This window comes from Pelophylax lessonae (genome assembly GCF_965119305.1).
Source record: "Pelophylax lessonae genome assembly, chromosome: 2".
Lineage (NCBI taxonomy): Eukaryota > Metazoa > Chordata > Amphibia > Anura > Ranidae > Pelophylax > Pelophylax lessonae.
In genome coordinates, this window is record NC_138769.1 from 305,555,460 (window position 1) to 305,573,088 (window position 17,629).

The 17,629-nt window shown below is 38.5% G+C and overlaps 1 protein-coding gene across 2 annotated transcripts in view; it reads left to right on the forward strand.

Annotated features, from left to right (window-relative positions):
* The window catches only part of ACACA (acetyl-CoA carboxylase alpha), a 525,165-nt gene that overhangs the window by 288,316 nt on the left and 219,220 nt on the right, over positions 1 to 17,629 (forward strand). For both annotated transcript variants that reach the window (XM_082245775.1, XM_082245774.1), the window contains exons 34-38: positions 1,413 to 1,457; positions 13,516 to 13,557; positions 14,712 to 14,927; positions 15,238 to 15,393; positions 16,559 to 16,762. In XM_082245775.1, the coding sequence (XP_082101901.1) occupies positions 1,413 to 1,457; positions 13,516 to 13,557; positions 14,712 to 14,927; positions 15,238 to 15,393; positions 16,559 to 16,762 (663 nt within the window). The remainder of the gene's footprint in view (positions 1 to 1,412; positions 1,458 to 13,515; positions 13,558 to 14,711; positions 14,928 to 15,237; positions 15,394 to 16,558; positions 16,763 to 17,629) is intronic.

The following is a 17,629-nucleotide window of genomic DNA, read 5'->3' on the forward strand; positions in this document are numbered from 1 at the left end:
GTAACAGCGGAAGTTCCGGTTTGAGATGGAACGCGGAAGTGGTGTCTCCATCGCCTGAACTTATTTGTTTTGGTTTCTTTGTATGTGTTTGTATGTATGATTGCATGGGCTGTTATATGGGCTCTTCTTGAGAAGGGGAGATTAATGGGGTATATGATCAACATGTACAAATATATAAGGGGTCCATATAGTCAACTTGGTTATGGTCAAATTTAAGGTCATCACAGAGGACAAGGGGGCACTCTCTATGTCCCGAGGAAAAAAAAATTGATCTCCAAATACAGGAAGGTCCAAATACCGACATGTGGTGAAAAATTTCATGTCAGTAGAACCTTTAGAAATACACTGCCTGGCCAAAAAAAAAGTTGCCACCAAAAAAAAAAAAAAAAAAAAAGGTCATGCATTCTAATATTTCATTGGCTTTGATTACGGCACTCATTCGCTATGGCATTGTTTCGATAAGCTTCTGCAATGTCACAAGATTTATTCCCATCCAGTGTTGCATTCATTTTTTTTACCAAGATCTTGTATTGATGATGGGAGAGTCGGACCACTGCGCACTAAGACTATTTTCTAGATTACACTTTTCCAAGAGAAGTTGAGCTTAGCCATGTCCCCTACTTCTCGAGCTTCCCTATAGGAAAATAAGACTTCCAATCATAAAAAAATGTTTCAGATTCAAGCTCAGTTGAGCAAATTCAGCTGTCTTTATCAGTGGATCTTCTAGTCATATTTTATGTGCAGTTTTGTTTTACTGAAGGTAACCCCTACATCTGGATTTGTTTATTTAATTGCTTCATTGTATAATTTGTCTGAAATGAAATTTTTAGTTTTATTTAATAATAGTAATAATAACATTATTATTCTCAGTTAAATAGCTTTTTATTATAAAATGTCTTGAATATGAAATAAATAATTTAAGATAAATAAATAATGCTGCTCCTGAGCTCTCCCGAGTCCTTCTATGTGCCCAAAGCATAAGCTAAGATCATATGATCCCTGGCTTCCAGGGCAATATAGGTGTTTTACACCAATATAGACTTCAGAAAGTGTTTTCAATAAACAGATGCCCACATACTAGCTGGTCTATTTGTAGTCAGATGAGAGAATCAAAGAAGCACAGCCAAGAATCAGAGTCTGAATACTCAGTGAGCAAATATGACCATTGGTTTGCATGCACAGTATATGCATAAAATTTGTTTTTGTTTTAATGAACATGTATTATTAGATTGTTTAAATTAAACAGATATCTTTCCTGTGTGTATTAAAATCTCTGAAAAGGCTATAGTTCTCTATAACCAATGTTTCTTGTCAGTCAGGCTTGTCTGTAGGGATTTAACAAGGAGTACTTCATGCTGATTGTGTTAGAAATAATCTAAAGTTTTCCTTTTCTCATTTTTCTATACACAAAGGATTTCAGAAAGCAGGTTAACTGTGAGGTGGACCAAAGATTTCATGTAAGTATACAATCAGTGATAATGGTAAGAGATATGTAATATATTCTCCTTGATATTGCTTGAGATTTTGCTTTACCTACCACTGGAGCTGAAAACTGTATCTACATCAAAGCTGTTAAAGAAACCAAAATGTTACCAGATTTGTAAGCTTGCCATATCAGTAAAATGTCAAATGGGAAAATATTGTGCTAAATTAAGAGGTTTGCAAACATTAGGGTTGTTTGATAGAGATAAAAGGTGCAAGTAAAAAATATTGCAATGCAGAAAACCCCAATAAGTACCCAGACTACTCCCAAACCAGTTATGCACTGATACATTTATCATATACCATCTTGATCCTCTATATATTTTAAAATGAATACCAATTCCTGACAATTTCGGCAGGCTTCAGATTCTGATGCTGCCACTCTCCCCTAACCAGAATTTTTTCCCAGGTCAGATGTAATCATCTGAGAATGACATACCATTGTTTATGTCCATTCAGAAACCTGACAGTCCATGTAGTACAGACATTTAAACCTTTAACAGAGCAGTCATTACGCTCAAAGTGGCTGTAAACCTCAGAACTGAAAATATAACACCATCTTTTACATCACAGTGCACCCCCTTTACTTTGTGCTGCTTTTGGGGGAAGAGCTGGAAAGCAGAAAGTGTAGGGTCTGGAGGGAGGACCAGAGAAGGGCTGGAGTCCGCTGCTGGAGTCTACAGAATGCTGAGACTAGGGTAGGTGGAGTCAGGGGGGTGCTACCCAATCCCAAGTGCTGGTGGCTGTGCACTGGAGAGAAGATCTAACACTGGAGATGAGTAAACACTTGATATCCATCTCTTTATTAGCTTTCCATATTATCTTCCAGAAATGAAAGCAAGGAGTTGCAGGCATCCAGTTGGGTTATGTTGCATTTGCATAGTGCTCCTAACCTAAAACTGCAAGCTTAAAAAGGTTGTAAACCCTCACATATACCCAGTGAAGTGAATAGCCTCAGGTGGTACACAGAGATGAAACAAATCTTCCTACATAGGTTTTACTTGTTTAACTGCAGTCTTCTCTTCCCTACAACCATTCAAAGTGATAAAGTCCTTATGCATCTGTAAATAGTACAGAGAAGGAAGTAGACAACTACAGTAAACAGCTCTGAGACACTGTGAGAGAGCTGATTGAAAGAAAGGGACACACCCCCCTCCACTTAGGCAGAGGAAGGAAGGAACATGCAGGGCTGTATTCTGAATAGACAAGCTTCCTGCTTATCTCCCTCCTCGTCACAAATTTTTTGCTCATGTTATCTCATGGGTTGGAAAACCTTTCAAGCTAATAACAGAGAAACGAAGCACCAGAGAGAAACGACACTTAGAGCTTCTATTGTATTTTTAAAAAAAACATTGAATTAATATCTTTTATTTAGATTTGGACCATTATTATTGTTAGTAAAATATATTTTCAATTTTAAATGTACTTTTTGTAAATGTTCTCTTTTTGAATATTATGATATAATTGTTTGCTTGTTGGTTTAGTAGAGCTTTGAGCCAGGGGGGCTATGGTTACTTTAAAGTGGAACTTTACTCATAACAACTTAACAACTAAAAAAATAATGTTTTTTTTAGCAAAGAACATACATTCCACATTAATAATTATGCAACCAAAATGAGTGTGTGCTGTAAAGTGCCTTCAGCATTGTTCCTGTTTCTTCTTGCTGGAGGCTGCCATTTTGTTAAAGTCCAGAGCCCAGCAGTAAATCATAAAGCAGAATTAAACCCTTTGATTTACTGGTTTGAGAAAACAGTTACGTTCCTGGAATCCAGGTTGCTGTCACATTTGCTTGTGTCCTCAACTAAACCGTCAAACCATCAAATGGATGGTTTCATAACTGATCACATGTTCAGCCCCATGGCAGTTGCAACTCAAACAGAAACAGCTTCTTTGGCTGTAAAGGATAGGAGGGTTTAGTTCAACTCCAAGGCTGTCAGCAAATTTGCCCCTATGATCTCGACAGTGCCTAAAAATGCCTAAAAATAGGGAGCAACAGGGTAAGGCAGTGTATTACTTTATTTTAAACAAGTATAGACACTTATTTATAATGTTTTACATAGCTATACCTGCAAAATGGGCCAGCCTGAACTGATCTAGGAGGACTTCATTTTCTGACTAAAGTTCCACTTTCAGCCACTAACCCAGAGCCAGAATATTTTTTTGCATTATTATTGAATAAAGAAACTAGATCTTAAATTGATTATAAAAGATAATTCCAGAATAGAAGCATTCTGATATTTTTTATATCTGCAGAAATATGTGCATGGTTTATTGCTGATGTAAATGGAGAGATTTGAAAGTCATATAGAATAACAGTTGTAGTTAAAGAAATTGACTGTTATTTTTTCTTGGCTCTAAAGGTAATAATTGTTAGGGTTACCGAAAGGGTTTTTAATTAAAGCTTTGAAAACCTATTTATTGGAGCGGTGATGCCCCTTAAATATCTGCCCTGCTTTAGGACAGGTGTCTGTTTTCAGTTTCCAAGGCCATCGTACTACTAACCTTGATTATGTGACTGATCCAGCTAACTGTTGAGTATCCAAGAATTCTGAACTCATGTGGTTCACAACAATCCTCATTGAACAAGTTTCCCACTTTTTGATGCAAGTGAAATCTACTTTAATAAGAGTTAGTTCTTGCGTTCGGAAAGTTGATCTCTTCATTGCTAAATGTATACATTGGGTGAATGGCAGATATGGTGGGCATAATGATAATAGTTTTTTGTAGAGCATTTTATTCCTTGTTTTCTTGTTAAATGCTGACAATAATTGCATTGCAGATTCCCAGTAAAACAATGTATTACCTGAATCAGAAGGAAGAGTATTTGCCTATCCATTTTCCTTTTATTTTAGGAACTAATAGAGGCTTTGCTTGCAGGTTTATCTCGATAACAGGAAAAAAATAAACTTTTTTGATAATTATCTTCAAATGATGCAATTTTGTTTAAATAGATTAAGCAAATTTAAGCAGATATACTGTATGGCCTTAACGATTAAAAGCTGATAAGCATAGCTGTTCAGTCTACTGGATGGATATCCTTCTCCTCGAGGCTACAATGAGTCATTACCGCAGCATCACATGTTATCACTTTAATGAAGTTATTTTCTAGAAATTACACCGCTATGAAGGCCAGATATCACAATCAAAAACATCTCATTGCTTTTCCACATGAAAAAAACACAACAACTTTGCTTCCCATGAATGCAAATTATACCCCTGCTGCGATCAAATAAGCCAACCATCGTCAAGACAATCAAAATAATTTGCCTAAATTAGCCAATCAAGACACCCTGCATATTAGAGAATGTGAAAACATGCAACACAAATCATCATAGCTGATTATTATACTAATAATCATGTTAAAAACCTAATGAGATGAGAAAATGGAAGTTAGCTCGAGCAAGGCTTTACCACCTAAACATGCTGGGAAATAATTATGTTGACTGTAATTAACATACATAAAACAAAGTCCTTTAAGAAGTTACAAAAAAAAAACTTTAAAGTAAATGGAGGTATCACTGTGAACATTCATATAGTATTTTCATTACATAACATGTTATGGTGTTCAGTGTTAGGGGTAACTAGAAAGTAATGTATACGAAGGTCATAAGATGAAAGAGAATTATTTGCTTTATATGCGTACAGGGTATGTGTGAGATATAAATGTGTAGTAGTGTTGTGCCAGTGTGGTCTAGACATTTAATATTACATTTTAACCCCTTCCCGCTGACCACACACATATATGCGGCCTCATGGAAGTGGGCTTTTTTACGTGGGGCCGCATACTGTATATGCGTATCTCACTTTGTGCTGGGAGTTCGCCACATAGCACACTCTCAAAACCGAGACCGGGCTCTCATCAAAGATCAGGACCCAGGACTCCCGTGTTCGGGGTCACCTGATCACTGTGAATAGCCTTTGATTGGCTATCACAGTGATCATTCACTGTGAGCCAGTCCCTGGATTTACCTGAAGACATTGTATCTTCCTTTTCTTGCACGAGAGGCAATGTAAACAAACCAAACTAAAAAAATAAAAATTAAAAATGAAGAGAAGATAAAGAAAAAATTAAGAAAAACCAATAACCAGATCAAGGTTTTCTGGGTTAGGGTCGTAGGTTGGGGTCAAATGTCACGATAAGCATATTTTGGGTAGAATTAAAAAGAAAAAAAATGTTTTGCATTTGTATCAGTGTCAGTTCGTGTCAGTGTGTTTTCAGGTAGGATGAATAAAAAAAATGCAAAATACGCATCATTGTTTCTGGGCTGTACTACAGGTACAAACAACATACGCATATGTGATATCACAGCAATCGCAAGGAGCAGGAGAATTTATTGTAGCTCATTCTTTGGTGGTAAATTATGATAATAACAAGAAATATACAGCCAAACATAAAAAAACTTTTTTTTTTTTTTACTATTTCGGGTCAGTTTTCTTTGGATAATAACAATATCAGGAAATATCTGTTACCATTTATCACCAAAAAAAAATCCCAGTTTGTCTGGAAAACAGTGTTAATTTTGGCAGCAAATTTCAATTTAGTTTTAGTCTTAGTCTTAGGACTAAAATGGCATTTTAGTTTTAGTCCTATTTTAGTCTTCTGCAAGTGTTTTAGTTTTAGTCGTATTTAGTCGACTAAAACTCCAGTATATTTTAGTCGACTAAAACGCCCTACATTTTAGTCGACTAAAACTCATATATACTACTGCTGGTCCTGGAGTGAAAAATCTTTGAGCATGCACCAGTGTTAATTTTTGGCAGCAAATTTCGATTTAGTTTTAGTTATAGTCTTTTGACTAAAATGCCATTTTAGTTTTAGTCGTATTTTAGTCTTAAGACTAAAATGCCATTTTAGTTTTAGTCGTATTTTAGTCATCTGAATTGTGTTAGTCGACGAAAACGTTTTAGTCGGTTTTAGTCGACGAAATTAACACTGCTGGAAAAAAAAAAAGGCATAATAATTTATGTAAGAATTGCTTGAAGTTGCAAAACTGTGCATGGGCATTTACATTTTACATTACATTTACCTCTAGGAGTAAGGGGTTAAATAGTTCACTTATCAATCATGTGATACCTCCGCTTTTGATCAGGAATTTTAAATGTTGGTAAGTGGTAAGAGCAGTGCAGTTTGTTCGAAGCAAGGCGATTTTCTAGCAGTAACAAGGAGTTAATTACAACAATCATAAGTTACTTGTTGATAATATGTGCAAAACGGACAAGACTTTGGAAATTAATAGAAAACTTTCATATGAGATAATAGGATTTGCCAGACTGAACTTGACAAATTTAGTGTAGCATAATACCCACACATTTAAATTCTCCTTGTAATGATAAGAGAAAATCGCAAAAACTACACAACTGTGCTGAAATCATGAAACATTTATTCCCTCTTTCATTAATACATCCATGTGTGAGTAAATCAAAAATGGTCATGTGGAAAATGGACTGTAGCATGCCCACAAAAGCCGCTAATGGTGTTTTTGTAACAGTTTTTTGATAAAGCCTTTACAGATTTTACAGTTTTTCTTCATTTAAATGTTTTTGTTGCATCAGGTGCAAAGCATTCCTTGGCAGTCTTTTGTTTTATGGGAGGATCCCTAGCTGACAGAATTTTTTTTTTTTTTAAAAGTTCCCTACGACTCAGCAAGTCACAACTGTTCTCCTGTTTGGTGTTCTAAGAAGTAAACATGAAATTGTAACCCTTCAACTGCCAGACCCTGTTCTCCAGGTTTAAACTCAGGTGGCCAGACTATTTTTGAAAATTTTCAGTGTTTGTAAAAGACTCCCAAACCATATATTTTCTGAAAGCACCTGACCAGTAAAAAAAAAAAAGTGCTACTGATTTTTAGGGCCTAATGATATTTGCGCAAATGTTTCTCAAAACAATATTTTTGCTAAAAATACACAAAAATCATTATGAGCAGATACAAACACAGCAAATTTTACAAAATTCCTACTAAACATGAGAGTTTAACCTGTATTGAATTAATAAATAAATATTTGTAAATTTAAAACTGTGCCCTTTTAAGAAATAGTTAAGATCTAATGTACACAAAACTGTAAGAAAAAACATCATCTTTCAAAGATTATAAAAGACCCCCCCAAACCATATATTTCCTGAAAGCACATGACCATTAGAATAAAAAGAAGGTGCTACTGATTTTTAAGGCCCCATGATATTTGCGCAAATGTTTATCAAACAATATTTTCGCTAAAAATACACTAATATCATTACAAGCAGTTACAAACACATCAAATGCTAAAAAATTCCTGCTCAATTCCTACTAAACAAAAAAGTTTAACCTGTATTGAGTTAATAAATAAACATTTGTAAATTTTAATTTGCGCCTTTTTGCAAAATGGTAAAAATCGAATGTACGCAAACTATAAATATGCATATTTCCATAAAAATCTATAGACTTTCATTTTTCACTTACAGCTTTCAGAGTTTGTAAAAGACCCCTCCCCCCCCCCTCCACAAACCATATATTTTCTGAAAGCACATGACCAGTAGAATAACAGTGTGCTACTGTAGGGGCACAATAGTTGCGCAACGCAAATGTTTATCAAATTGCTGTTTTAACTCAAAAAACACAAATCCTTATTAGCATACAAAATACAACGTGACTTACAAAATTCCTGCTAAGTCATTGTTTACATGGGTTGTATTGAAGTGTACGCCCATGTGGAGAGCCGTGTTTATCCCGCACAGGTATGCACAGAGCACAGGTAGTCCCATTCATATCAGTTGGGATGCAGCGGCTGTAAGGACAAATCTGACATCTGTTCGGGTGTAGGTACATGGCCCCAAATGCAGACAGTGTGAGTTCAGGTACATGCACCCACACGGATATCATGTTGAGAGCAGTGATAGTGTCCATACATCCGCTGTGTCCCAATTGACATGAATGGGACAGCCTACACAGGAATGCACTGAATACATGTGCATTCCCCTGCAGCCCTTATATCCTAGTTGACATAGACGGACTGCCTGCATGGATATGCACGGAACACTTGTGCATCGCTGTTCAGCTAAACACAGCCTTGTTGTAGTATGCCTTGCATGAATGAGGCCTTAGTCCTTATTTAGGCTTGCAGTTTGGGGGTGGCAAAAATGTGCTGTTGAGCTGCATGTAAACTCCTCCCTCTAAGGTGCAATAGACAGCAGAGGGGGAGTTTACATGCTGCATGGTGGTGGCAGCATCATGCTGTGGGGGTGTTTTTTAGTGGGAAGAACTGGGATAATAGTCAGGATTGAGTGAAAGATGAATGCAGCAATGTACAGAGACATCCTTGATGAAAACCTGCTCCAGAGCGCTCTGGACCTCAGACGGGGTAAAGCTTCATCTTTCAACAGGACAATGACCCTAAGAACACAGCCAAGATAACAAAGGAGTGGCCACAGAACAATTCTGTGAATGTCCTTGAGTGGCCCAGCCAGAGCCCAGACTTGAACCAAATTGAACATCTCTGGAGAGATCGGAAAATGGCTGTGCACTGATGCTCCCCATCCAACCTGATAAAGCTTGAGAGGTCCTGCAAAGAAAAATGGGAGAAACTGCCCAATAATGAGTGTGCCAAGCTTGTAGCATCAAAATCAAAAAGACTTTGAGCCTGTAATTGGTGCCAAAGGTGCTTAAACAAAGTATTGAACAAAGGCTGTGAATACTTATGTACATGGGTTTTTTTTTTCCATTTTTTTACTTTTAATAAATTTGCAAAGATTAAAAAAAATATATATATATTTTATGTTGTTATTATGGAGTATTGTTTGTAGAATTGTGAGGAAAATAATTAATTTAATCCATTTTGGAATAAGGCTGTAACATAAAATGTGGAAAAAGTGAAGCACTGTGAATACTTTCCGGATGCACCGTGTATGTGTGTATATATATATATATACAATGCAGGAAGTGGTGCCTGCGTATCTCTGTCACAGTATGATTACAAACTAAACCTCAAAGTAAGAATTTTTAAACATTAACACATATTGAGAAGGTTATTTACATCAGGCTGATCTCTTTTATATGTGCTATGTATTTTAAAGTGGAACTAAAGGCAAATTTTGTTTCTTTTGTTTTGGATAGAATTTTTTGCAGCTTGTGCCCCCATTAGGGAAATTCATTTTCTCTATTTGCCCTGTCAACAGTTGTCAACAGTTGTCATCAAAAGTAAAAGAAAATACAAAATTTTGGTTCGACATCAGAACACACTAATGGAGGGAAAATCTTCCAATTGGAAAGTCCAGGTGACCCGGGTGACACATTGACATTACCTCACTTAGGAGGGATTTCCTTTTTCTTCCTGTTTTGGCTATGGGGCAGAAAATGAAAGGAAATATACCTAATGGAACACAGATGACAAAAAAATCAAACAAACAAACTGACAGGGATTAGTTCCCGTTCACACTGGGGCAACCTGTCAGGCAACCTGGTCGCCTGACAGGTCGCCGTAGGTCGCCTTCCATAGAGAAGCTGCGGACCCGTTCTAATAGGAGCGACACAAGTTGCTCCGACTTAGAAAAAGGGTCCGGAGCTTCTTTGGGGCGACGCGGAGCGACCTGCATAGACTTCAATGTTATGAAGTCCGTGCCGGCCGCTCCGAGGTCGCCCGGCACGGACCTATGAGGTCGCCCCGGCAAGTAGCGTCGCCCCAGTGTGAACGAGGCCTGATACTCCTCCCTTATTCGATCTAAAATCAAGAGAAAAAAAAAACAGTTTTGCCTTCAGTTACACTTTAAAAAAATTTATTAACACCATGCTCTTCAAAATGCCTCATTTTACTTTACTTTTACCTTTGAAAGTGTAAGGGAAATATACTTTTTAAAATATAGCTTTGGTTACATAGACCTTTTTATTGTTGACTTTGTTTTGGTGTTTTATTTAGAAGTCTGCCATGTATGTTTCTATTAAAGTATTGTGCTTAAACTCAGACATACATATTTACAGCTGTAGGCAAAAGGAAGTCATTATGGGTTTCTTTTTTTCCACTGTTGTGGTTCCTAATAGTCCAGTTGATTGAATGAATTTGTCATATTAGCAGGCAATTTGCTGTACAGTACAACTGATTTTGGTACAGTAAGCTATGATTATATGGTATGAAAATATTTGCAAATGATCATCTCTGGGTCATTGGTTAAAGTATGTATTTGTGTACTGTTCTGCCTATACATTAGACTGCTTTTTGTTCTAAACTGATTAGTGTTTAACCACTCCACCAGTGGTTAACTCCGGAAGGTTTTACCCCCTTAATGACCAGGCCATTTTTTTTTTTGATTCGGCACTGCGTTACTTTAATGAAAAATTGCGCAGTCGTGCGACGCTGTACCCAAATACAATTGATTTCCTTTTTTCCCCACAAATAGAGCTTTCCTTTGGTGATATTTGATCATCTCTGTGGTTTTTAGATTTTGCGCTATAAACAAAAAAAAGGGACAATTTTGAAAAAAAAAAAACACTATTTTTTACTTTCTGCTATAAAACATTCCCAATAAAAAAAAAAAATGTATCAATCAAAATTTATTTTTTATCAGTTTAGGCCAATTTGTATTCTGCTACATATTTTTGGTAAAAAAGATCCCACAAAGTGTATTTTAATTGGTTTGCGCAAAAGTTATAGTGTTTACAAACTACCGAAAAGATTTTTGGACTTTTTATTCTTTTTTTTTTGTTTATATTAGTAATGGCGGCGATCATCTATTTTTAGAGGGACTGCGACATTGCGGACAGATCGGACCCCTAACTGACATTTTTTTCACTTTTTGGGGATCAGTGATATTAATACAGTGATCAGTGCTAAAAAATATGCACTGTTACTGTATAAATGAGACTGGCAGGGAAGGGGTTAACGCTGGGGGTGCTCAAAGGGGTTAATGTATGCCTAACAATGCTTACTGACTGTGGGGGGGGGGGGTGGGCTCTGTGACAGGCACAGAGAGATCGGGATTTCAGCTTAGCTGAAACTCCTGATCTCTCTCTGCCTGTGTGACAGTAGACTCGCCAGATTTGTTTACATAAGCAGGCGGGTCTTCTGTCAGTTTCTCTTACAATTGTGGGAGGCTGGTGGCAATTGCCGCCGCTCCTCCCGCGGCCCGCCTCCTGCTGTGTGTGATCACAGCGGGAGCGCGGCTCCAGCGGCACGTGCGCGCTGCCGAGACAGCGTGCACTAAATCACGTAGATATACATGATTTTGCGCAGTCGAGCCACCCTGCCGCAGTATATCTGTGGTGGGTGGTTGGCAACTGGTTAAATGGAATGGAGGCTTCATGGTCTGATCATTCCCTTAGCAACAATTCGGGTCCTGGGTGTCACTGGGTCTAAAATAAGGTATGTGTAAATGAAAACCAGTTTTATTAAATAATTTTATTAGCAATTTGATGAGGGGGGAAAGGAGGAACCAGGGAAGGCAAAATTTAAGAAGATTACACTTTAGCTTTAACAGGTATCTTCTTAACCAAATTTGCGTGCAGAATATAAGACCTCCAATACAGATTTTCTATTCTTATTACTGCAGTAGCCTGTTTACAGTCGTCAGTTCTATGACCCAGCTCTGCCAGTCCTGGCCTTTAAAAAATTTGTCTTTCTCTATGTTAAGCTTGGTATTTCCAGCCTGGACAGCCAGTATTCTTTACCATTAGGACAGCCACATGTTTAGAACATCAGAACTCAGCTGGAATAGTGCAAGCTGTAAACAATAACTGGCTCTGGCTGGGCTGCTGCATCAAGAAGTGTAAGGTGTCTTTATGTTGGGTAAGTTATGATATGTTATAGGATTTTTGATGAGGAAGGGAGCATTGTGGATTTTAGCATATACATTCAGTTTCCTTTTGCATCAACAAAAGGTAACCTTCCTTTTGCTTAGGAAGGTGTAAATATTACATGTTACTATTGTGGGAGATTCGCTCGGTGGCGGGTATGGGTGACCCCTTTGGGGGGGGTTCGTTACACAGGGAGATAGCCGAGAAGTGGTTGCAAACAACAGTTTGGTTTATTATTGCAATTTACTTCACACAAGTGCAAGCCTCAAAAACAGCAAAATAAAAATAAAACACAAAATAAATCCTTGCCACTGTGGGCGGCTACCTTCTCACATACAGGAACCTACCTACGGAGTCTGTCTCCAACCTACTGTTGGGCAAACTTTGCTGATCCTACAGCAGACACTCAATAGACCATTTATTTCTTCACACAACAAATATCCATTGAACATGTCCCTTTTCCTCTTCACATTGAACATGTCCCTTTGCTTCACGTAGAACACATTCCTTTTTTTTGTCTCTTCACATAGCAACCATTCCTTTGCTTGTCTCTTCACATAGCAAACGGTGCATTTATTTCTTTCCACATAGAAATAGTCCAAGACCTCACCTTGAGTAGTCTTCAGTCTTAATTAATTTCCCCTTCACACAGGAAATGTCCATTGGTTTCTTTTCACATAGAAACGACCCAAGACCTCACCTCGAATAGTCTTCACACTTGTTACCCTCCTCAGCGCACATCGCTTCAGGAGGTCTTCCCCATGCTCACACAGCTTTCAGGGGGCACACATCTGACTGTCCTCCTCTCCCCATGCCCACACAGCGTCAGGAGGCAGCAGTCCTTCTCCCATGCCCACACGGCGTCGGGAGGCACACATCTGACTGTCCTCCTCTCCCTAGCTTCACACAGCGTCAGGAGGCAGCAATCCTTAGACTTCCTTTGGACAAATTATAGAGGCCTTCATTTCCTCATTCTGAACAGCTGAAAGTTCTTCAACTTCCTTAAGCTGTCCTGGCTACCTTTTCAGCCGACATCCTATAGTAATTGGTGAATTTTCTAAACCAGGTGGAAATATATCTCCTGTCTGTGACTACATCCACAGATTTACCTGACTTCCTGTCACACTATGTATAACTGTATCCAGCAAAAGTCTAGTTTTAGATAATAATGAACCCATTTTAAAATATTTGGTTTTGGGGAACCTCAATGTACAGTATTTAATGACAGCCTTTATTATTGTAAAATCTATATATGAATACTTTTTTTTTCTTTCAGAGGGAATTCCCCAAATTTTTCACTTTCCGTGCGAGAAGCAAGGTAAGGTTTTTTTTTTTTTTTTTAAACACTACATAAAGTATAATTTAAAGAGAGATTCTATTCCATTGTCCCTTTTGTATTAATTTTCCACTCATCTTTTTAAAATAGGATTGATCTCACCTGTACATTATCTTACCATTAAAATGTTTAGACCATGGGTGTCCAACCTTTTGGCTTCTCTGGGCCACATTGAGTGTAGAGAAATTTTCTCGGGCCGCATATAAAATATATACTATAGTTAAGGTATGTAATAAAATGCCGATGCGCCCTTCCCGCGCCGCCGCGCCCTTCCTGCGCCGCCGTGCCCTTCCCGCACTAATTTAACACAACTAGAGGATGATCAAATGAAAATGAGGTTTATGTCTTCTGAGAGATAATAAAGGAACACTCTAACCACCATGACCACTTCAGTGATTTGAAGTGGTAATGGTGATAGGAGTCAGAAACACTGAATATGCTCGCCTCCCCCCTCCCCTTCAAGGCAGCCTCTGCCTACCAATAGTTGGAAGCTGCTGTGGCTGTGCCCCTGACCCAACTTCCTTCCTCCCCAGCAAAAAAAAAATTTTCAGGGGGCAGTGGGCCGCATTGCCTGCGGCCCTCGGGCCGCAGGTTGGACATGCCTGGTTTAGACAGACCCTTATATGCCAACTTTTCAAAATGATCTATCAGTCTTTCTTCCACTTTACCCAAGTCATTTTAGACAAAATAATCGCCTTAATCATCTCCAGCCTTTGTCATCTCTTTTCTTAATTTTTCTGCCTACTTTTCTTCTTACAGTATTGCAATTTACCATATTTATCGGCGTATATAACACTCACTTTTTTCCCCTGAAAAAATAGTGCAAACAATGGGTGCGTGTTATACGTTTTTTTTTTTTTTTTTTTTTAGCAATGTGGGGGGGGGGGATCGGCAGTCCGGAGGAGTGGTGTCAGGCTGGCCACCCCGCCTCTCCTGGCCTTGGGACAGCCCTGCCTTCTTAAAATGAAGGTGCGTGTTATACGCCGGTGCGTGTTATACGCCGATAAATACGGTATTTTTTGACACGCTTTTAACTCTTCTTCCTCCTGTATTTTGTTTATGTGCACAATTTATTGTGCATTTATTGTAAAATGTTGGTGCTTTATAAAGTATGATAATAAATTGTGTTTTCCAAGTTTGAAGAAGACAGAATCTACAGGCATTTGGAACCAGCACTTGCCTTCCAGCTGGAGCTTAATCGTATGAGGAATTTTGATTTAACAGCCATACCTTGTGCTAACCACAAAATGCATCTGTATTTGGGAGCTGCAAAGGTCGAAGAGGGAACCGAAGTCACAGATTACAGGTTCTTTGTCCGTGCGATCATCAGACATTCTGACCTAGTTACAAAGGTAAGGGCTATCTTGAGTCAACTTTCTTAACAATCTTGCAGTTTATATAATTAAAAATTGGATGTCCTTTTATGTCATCATTGACACCTCTCAACCACCAAACTATATTCAACTTCCAAAATTTGTAATATTTACATGGAAAGAAAATGTTCCTTTTATTGAGTTTTTTTTTTTGAATGGGTGATTCTTTCATTACTCATTTATGCTTCCCTATACAGCTAAGTTCATATAGGATGTAAAAATGACATTGTGTTAGGGCAGTTTCACTGTACATAGAGTGAATTTGTATATATCCTTTTGTACTTCACAGGAAGCCTCTTTTGAGTACCTTCAGAATGAAGGTGAGCGCCTCTTGCTGGAAGCAATGGATGAACTGGAAGTTGCTTTTAATAACACTAATGTACGCACTGACTGCAACCACATCTTCTTAAATTTTGTTCCTACTGTTATCATGGATCCTTCAAAGGTATACCAAAGGCTCTTTTTTGTATGTGTCCCTTCCACTTTAGTTTGAGTGTGTGCATTTTCTTACAGTATAGTTTGCAGTACATGTCCTTCTCTCATAGGAAATTCCTGCTTGATTACTTTTGTGCTCTTGCTGGTTTTGCCACCTCTTATCCCAGCCACTCTGCTCCCAGTGATTATAGTTTGTGATCTACTCCTGCTGTCTACTCTCTCCCATACACAATCTGTCCCCGTACACTGAACTCTTGTCCCATCACTCCTTGAAATCTACCAAAACACTCTGTAATGTCTCTCTTTTGGGCATTATTTAGCAATTTTACAATTATATGTAAATGTTAAATTACAATGTCATTTTTTATCTTCTAAAATGGTATTTAGTTACTGTAGTGTAGGGTTGTGGTCTATATGTTGGCACAACAACTGAAGTGTATGTAATGCGTACTTTATTTTTTTAAATACAGTTATCAAAAATGTGCCCGTTAGAGAATGCACAAGGTGGGAGATATTAGAAACTATGTTGGGGGAACTGTTTTAGTGGGTAAGATGCATCAGGGAGGAGTACTGAGGTTGTGGCAGCAGGCACTATGTGTAGTAGAAGGGTGAGAAGGGTATTATAGTGGGTAATATGTGAAGAAGAATGCAGATAGTGTGTATGATAGTGGACAGTATGTAAGGGTGGGGAATGTGGAGGGTATGACTACGGGCAGTATGTACTTGTGAGAAGTGTGGAGGGTATGATGGTAGGCTGTATGTATAGAAGAGGAGCATGGAGATATTATGATATATGTAGGAAAATAATGCAAAGGATATGACAGTATGTACAGGAAAGTGTGGAGGGCATGAGGGTATCAATTTGGCACGGGCATCCTGCAGCTCTATTGGCTAATTCCTGTTTTCCCCATTAAGGAATCAACTACAGCTGATAGAGGTTCAGGATACATACCTCAAGTTGAAAAGAATGCATCTTTTTCCTAGTTTGCAGGTAGTGTATTGCACTGCATCCTGCTGGTATTTTGCCACTGAGGAACTGGAAACAAAAGGCACAGTGTGCCTCTGCTTCTGTTCCCCCTACATTGTGTGTCCTTGTTTCTGTTCCCCTAATTTCAAAACAAAAGTTGGCCATTTTAATGAATATAATAAGGATAACAATAACCTTCTGCCAACAGATTGAGGAGTCGGTCCGGAGCATGGTAATGCGCTATGGGAGTCGTCTATGGAAGTTGCGTGTCCTGCAAGCTGAACTGAAAATAAACATCCGTTTAACACCAACAGGGAAGCAGATTCCAATTCGATTGTTTCTGACAAATGAATCTGGCTACTACTTGGATATAAGTCTTTACAAAGAGGTGACAGATTCAAGAACTGCACAGGTAAAGAAGGGGTAACATTAAATCAAAGATGCAAAAATACACAAACAAAAATGTATTCAGAAGAATGTAAATGATAGAAGAATTCTGTATATATGGATCAGAGAATTCTATAAATGTATTTAATGCTAAAGGGAATATGTGATGCTTTTCATATATCTTTACATATTATGTACATCATTTTTTATACAAGACTAAAAAAATAATTTTTAATTTCATTTTAATCAGTCCTCATTCACATTGCCATGCAGTGCCATACCCTGCCCTGGCCCTGTACGCAGACAGTTTGTGTCCTGGGCCACTCATTTGTCACTAATGGGAGGTAATTGCTCCATGTGCGATTATATGCGAACATCTGTGGAACACTGCCACTAGAACCACCAGGGATGCCCACCCATGACCCCAGGGGTGCTCACCCATGACCCCAGGGATGCCCACCATGGCCACCAGAGATGGCAATTAGGGTTCAGGGAGCCAGCCAGTGCCCTCCCATCAGTGCTGCCTGCCAGTGCCCTCCCCATCAGTGCTGTCCACCAGTGCCTATCATTGCCATCCTTTAGTGCCGCCCACCAGTGCCCATTATTTTCCACCATTTTCACCTATCAGTGCCCATCAATGCCGCCTCTCAGTGCCCAGCAGTGCCGCCTATCAGTGCCCACCAATGCTGCATATCAGTGCTACCTATCAGTGCCACATATCAGTGCCCATCAGTGCTGCCTATCAGTGCCACATATTAGTGCTACCCCATCAGTGCCTCCTCATCAGTGCCTGTCAGTGCAGCCTCATCAGTGCTCATCAGTGCAGGAAAAAACTTTTCTATTTACAAAATTGTATAACATAAACAAAACACTTTTTTTTTTCTCAAACTTT